This window comes from Myotis brandtii, unplaced genomic scaffold (genome assembly GCF_000412655.1).
Source record: "Myotis brandtii unplaced genomic scaffold, ASM41265v1 scaffold244, whole genome shotgun sequence".
Lineage (NCBI taxonomy): Eukaryota > Metazoa > Chordata > Mammalia > Chiroptera > Vespertilionidae > Myotis > Myotis brandtii.
This window is the reverse complement of record NW_005359225.1, coordinates 2,056,471-2,062,309: the sequence shown is the minus strand read 5'-3', so window position 1 is coordinate 2,062,309 and position 5,839 is coordinate 2,056,471. Positions and strand designations below refer to the sequence as shown.

General features: G+C 45.7%; 1 protein-coding gene across 1 annotated transcript in view; it reads left to right on the top strand.

The window, feature by feature from the left end:
* Positions 1-590: 590 nt before the first annotated feature.
* MOGAT2 (monoacylglycerol O-acyltransferase 2) overlaps positions 591-5,839 on the top strand; it is a 23,794-nt gene continuing 18,545 nt past the window's right edge. The window contains exon 1 of the mRNA XM_005867054.2: positions 591-697. Within this exon, the coding sequence (XP_005867116.1) occupies positions 607-697 (91 nt within the window). The 5' untranslated portion in view covers positions 591-606. The remainder of the gene's footprint in view (positions 698-5,839) is intronic.

Here is a 5,839-nt window from a genome sequence, read left to right as displayed (position 1 = left end):
CCCTTCCCCCAGAGGGAGGCCCTGCCCACCTGCCGCAGCCCGCCAGTCAGTGGCCTGGGTCTCCCTCTTTGGGGCGATCATGGAACCCCCCATTGATCAATCACCCCACCGGCCAGTGGCCTGGTCCTCCCTCTGCAGGGCAATCATGGGGTGATGGCCAGCTCCCAACCAATCGAATTGCACCTGCCTTGGCTGGCCTGGCGCCAGTGGGGGTCATAGTGTGGTCGTCAGGACGGGTCTGTTTGGTTCAGTCGATTTGCATATTACTCTTTTATTATTATAGATGAGCGAAGGGCAAGATTCAAGCAACCAGCAAGAGGTGATCCTGTAGATAAGGTGTTGCCTGAGGAGACAGCTGTCCTGGATAAAGGCTATACACTTCCTTCTCTTTCTCCTTTTAGCTGAGCCCTGGGCACAAGGATTCAAAGGTTTCTTCTAGGAAACAGGCTCCTGCAGGGTGGGGGCAGGGAGGCCTTTGGGCCTGGCTGGGCGGGGCAGCCTCCTCCCCCACAAAAGCTTATACAGCCTCTGCCAGTAACAAAACCCTTTGGGTGCCTGGGAGCACGGTGCTACTCAGAAGCTTCCAGAGCCCACAGAGGAACCAGCATGGTGGAGTTTGCGCCCTGGTCCGTGCCATGGGAGCGCAGGCTGCAGACTCTCTCCGTCCTACAATGGGTCTTCTGCTTCTTGGCCTTGGGTAAGCTAGCTGGTCTTGAGGGCTGGGGAGACATGGTGGGCACCTGCAATTTAGGTGGAAAGACATCGGTCCTAACGGGGGCTTGGCTGTGCTGAGTCCCTGCCGGGAGACCTTTGGAGGATATGTTCGGTGTGGGTATAGGGTGGGGCAGAAGCCAGGATCTAACTTTCCTGGGCTGTGGATTCCACCTTAGTACTAGGACAAAGCACCTGCCTCCTGCTGCCTGTGGCTGGGGAAGAATCTAGGCAGTTCCAGGAAAGGGCCCCTCAGGCTACTCAGAGGGGATGGATTTCCTTCCTTCCTTTCAGAGAGCAGGAGGCAGAGGGAGAAGGGGAAGGGGGGAGGGGAAAGGAACAGGGGAAAAATTGAATGGGGAGAGAAAGTACAGGCTGAATGTGGACTAGGGAGAGAGTGGGTTACCAGGTAAGCGTGGGTTGAACTCCAACTGGACAACTGACCAGCCGTGTGGCCTTGGTGGACCCCTGCCTGACCTCTCCAGGCCTCTACTTGACTCATCTGCGTAATGGGAATCGCAATGCTGATCTTACCGTGCTCTTGTGGGATGGAATGAAGAGACACGTTTACTCTGCCCAGCACAGACCTGGCTGGGCCCTGGGCTGGAATCACACAGGAGAATCCTTTACCTCCCCCACCCCCACAGTGAACACATCTGTTATGGCTGGGAGGCCACAGCTGCCCAAACTTCAGCTCTGCTGAAGGAAACATTTTCGAGGAGGGCCCAGCACTGAGGATTGGGAAGAGAGGTGATTGGGAGTATGTGGGTTCCTCATTTCATCTGCTGGCACCAGACAGGGCAGAAGCTGCCACCCCCAGGATGGTGCTCAGCCTAGTCACAGGCACCACTGTCCGGGTGTTAAAATACGAACGCACTCTGTGTAGGTTGGTCAACAGCCATCACACACACACACACACACACACACACACTGCCACTACCACCAGGTGCGTTCTCAGAACCTCACAATTTTTCGAGGGATTCACCCCAGCAAAGCAGGCACTTAGGTTCCCTGCCCCTAGCCTCACCTGTGCCTTTGGGCAGGTTACTTAACTTTCCTGGGCTGTGTCCTCCATCCTAAAGGTTGTTAAACATTTTAAATATCCTTGGTTATCCCCATGACACAGATGAGCAAAGAACTGAGGTGCCTTAAATGCCAAAGGTTGTAGAGTCCTTAAATGCCTTAAGCGTCAAAGGTTGTAGAGTCCTGCGCTCCTCCTACTGACACGGCAAGAGCGGGGAGGAGGCAGAGGGAGGAGAGAGGGCAGAGGGAGTGGGAGGAGGTGTGGGTTAGGAGGCTGTGGGAAAAGCATGGGCAGGGAGGTCTATGCCCAGGGCAGACTGCGAGTGCTGGCTCCTGGACAAAGGGCATTCGGGGCCCAGAGGCAGGCAGGTGCAGCCTAGGGATCGCAGGAGATAAGGAACCTCGTACTCGGCCTGCCTTGTGTGAGCTTTGTGAGCACAAGTGTGTTTGGCTGGCTGTGCCCACCCCCAGCCCTGCCGGTAGCCTGGGAACCTGGGAATGTCAGCAGCAGCTCAGAGGTCAAAGTCACCCTGAGCCTGGAGGACTAGAGGAAGGACAGCTGAGAAAAGGGATCTGGGCCCGCAGGTGCCGGAAGTGGGAGGCTTTACCTTATCCCTTATCCTGGGGGCAAAGGAGAGTCCCGGGAAGGCTTCAGGTAGGAGAGTGACAGGGTCCAATCTGTGTGTTAAAGGGCCCTGTGGCTGCTGTGGAGTTATCTACGTGGTATGGGGTGTGGGGAAATAGATCGACCGCAGGGAGCAGTCACAATCTTGATCAAGGCTTACCCATAGGCCAAAGCCAGCCCACTGATTGTTTCTGTTGTTTGTTTCTTTTACAATCTTTGATTCCAGTTTTAATTAATTAATCAATTAAATCTCCCCATGGACCCCCTTCACCCTGCTCCCCCTCCAAGCAATTGTATTTGCACAGTCCATGAGGTTAAGAATGGTTTTTACATTTTTAAATGATTGCATTTTATTTTATTTTTTAAATCTTGATTGAAAGTATTACATATGTCTCTCTTTTTCCCCCATTGACCCCTTCTAGCTCACCCCCGCTCCCTGCCCCAAGCCTTCACTGCCCTATTTGTCTGTGTCCATGGGTTAGCCATATATGCACACAAGTTCTTTGGTTCAGTCTGTTCCATAGTTGTATGTCTCTGGATCTATTTTGTTCATCCATTTGTTTTGTTCATTAGATTCCACATATGAGTGAGATCATGTAGTATTTGTCTTTCTCTGACTGGCTTATTTCACTTAGCATAATACTCTCCAGGACCCTCTATGCTGTTTCAAAGGGTAAGAGATCCTGTTGTTGTTGTTATTGCTGCATAGTATTCCATGGTATAAATGTACCACAGCTTTTTTATCCACTCATCTACTGATGGGCACTTGGGCTGTTTCCAGATCTTATATTGTAACCTAGAGGCCCAGTGTCCCTCAGCCCGTGCACCCTCTTCTCGCAGTCCGGGACCCCCCATTCCTTACTGCTCGCCTGCAGCAGAGGCGGGAAAGGCTCCTGCCACCGCTGTGCTCGCCAGCCGTGAGCCTGGCTTCTGGCTGAGCGGTGCTCCCCCTGTGGGAGCGCACTGACCACCAGGGGGGCAGCTCCTGCTTTGAGAGTCTACCCCCCTGGTGGTCAGTGCACATCATAGCGACCAGTCGTTCCACTGTTTAGTTGATTTGCATACTAGGGTTTTATTATATAGGATTGTGCTACTATGAACATCGGGGTGCATACATTCTTTCTGATTGGTGTTTTGGGTTTCTTAGGGTATATTCCTAGAAGTAGGATCACTGGGTCAAGTGGTAGTTCCATATTTAATTTTTTGAGGAAACTCTATTCCATTTTCCCTAATGGCTGCACCAGTCTGCATTCCCACCAGCAGTGCACAAGGGTTTTTTAATTTGCATCTCTCTGGTGATCAGTGCACTACTTTGAGCATTTTTTCATATGTGTCTTGGCCATCTGTATGTCTTCTTTGGAGAAATGTTTATTTAGGTCCTTTGCCTATTTTTTAATTGGATAGTTTGTCTTCCTTTTGTTCAGTTGCATGAGTTCCTTATATATTTTTAATATTAACCCTTTATCAGATGTGTCATTGCCAAATATGTTCTTCCATACAGTGGGCTCCCTTTTTGTTTTGTTGATGGCTTCTTTTGCTGTGCAGAAGCTTTTTATTTTGATGTAGTCCCATCTGTTTATTTTCTCCATTACCTTTGCCTATGGGAGAAGTCTGAAGTTTTGCTGCCTCTGGTTTCTTCTAAGATCTTTATGGTTCCTCGACTTACATTTAAGTTTTTTATCCATTTTGAGTTTATTCTTGTGTATGGTGGTCTAGTTTCATTTTTTGCATGTATCTGTCCAATTTTCCCAACACCATTTACTGAAGAGACTGTCTTGACTCCATTGTATATTCTTGCCTCTTTTGTCAAATATTAATTGAGCATAATGGCTTAGGTCGATTTCTTGGGTCTCTGTTCTGTTCCATTGATCTATATGCCTGTTCTTGTGCCAGTATCAGGCTGTTTTGATTACAGTGGCTTTGTAGTATAACTTGATACTTGGTATTGTGATTCCTCCAACTTTGTTCTTTCTCAAGATTGCTGTGGCTATTTGGGGTCTTTTTTGATTCCATATAAATTTTTGGAGTATTTGTTCTAGGTCAGTGAAATATGCTATTAGTATTTTAATAGGGATTGCATTGAATCTGTGGATTGCTTTGAGTAGTATGGACATTTTAATGATATTAATTTTAACAATCCATAAACACAGTATATTCTTCCACTTGTTTATGTCTTCCTCTATCTCTTTTTTTCAATGTCCTGTAGTTTTCTGAGTACAAGTCTTTTACCTCCTTGGTTAAGTTTATTCCTAAGTATCTTAAAATTTAAAAAAATATATATTTTTATTGATTTCAGAGAAGAAAAAAGAGAGAGATAGAAACATCAGTGATGATAGAGAATCATCAATCTGCTGCCTCCTGCATGCCCCCTACTGGGATCGAGCCCTCAAACTGGGCATGTACCCTGATCTGGAATTGAACAGTGACCTCCTGGTTCATAGGTCAACGCTCAACCACTGAGCCATGCCGACCAGGCCTAAGTATCTTAATTTTTTTGTTGCAATGATAAATGGGATTATTTGTTTAGTTTCTCTTTGTGATAACTCATTATTGGTGTATAAAAAAGCCATCAATTTCCTGATGTTGATTTTGTATCCTACTACATTGCCAGTTCATTTATTAAATGTAGTAGTTTTTTGGTGGAGTCTTTAGGGTTTTCTATGTACAATATCATGTCATCTTCAAATAATGAAAGTCTTACTTCTTTCTTTCCAATTTGGATGCTTGCTGTGGCTAGGCCTTCCAGTGCTAGAATAAGAGTGGTAAAAGCCAGCATCCCTGTCTTGTTCCTATTCTTAGGGGAAATGGTTTTAGTTTTTGCCCATTTAGTATGATGTTCACTGTAGGTTTGTCATATGTCCTTTATTATGTTGAGATATGCTTCCTCTAGTCCATGTTGTGGTGACCCCCAACCATAAAATTATTTTCGTTGCTACTTCATAACTGTAATTTTGCTACTGTTATGAATCGTAATGTAAATATCTGATATGCAGGATGTATTTTCATTGTTACAAATTGAACATAATTAAAGCATAGTGATTAATCACAAAAACAATATGTAATTATATATGTGTTTTCTGATGGTCTTAGGCGACCCGCTGCTCTAGTCCCACTTTGCTGAGAGTTTTTTATCAAAACATGGGTGTTAGATTTTGTTGAATGCATTTTCTGCATCTATTAATATGATCATGTGATTTTTATCTTTCAATTTGTTTATGTGATGTATCATGTTTATTGATTTGTGAATATTGTACCAGCCTTGCAGTCCTGGAATGAATCCCACTTGGTCATGGTGTGTGATCTTTTTAATATATTGCTGGATCAGATTTGCTAATATTTTGTTGAGAATTTTAGCATATATGTTCATCAGGGATACTGGCCTATAATTCTCATTCTTTGTAGTGTCTTTTTTTTTTTTTTTTTAATATATTTTTTTGATTTTTTACAGAGGGGAAGGGAAAGAGATAGAGAGGTAGAAAA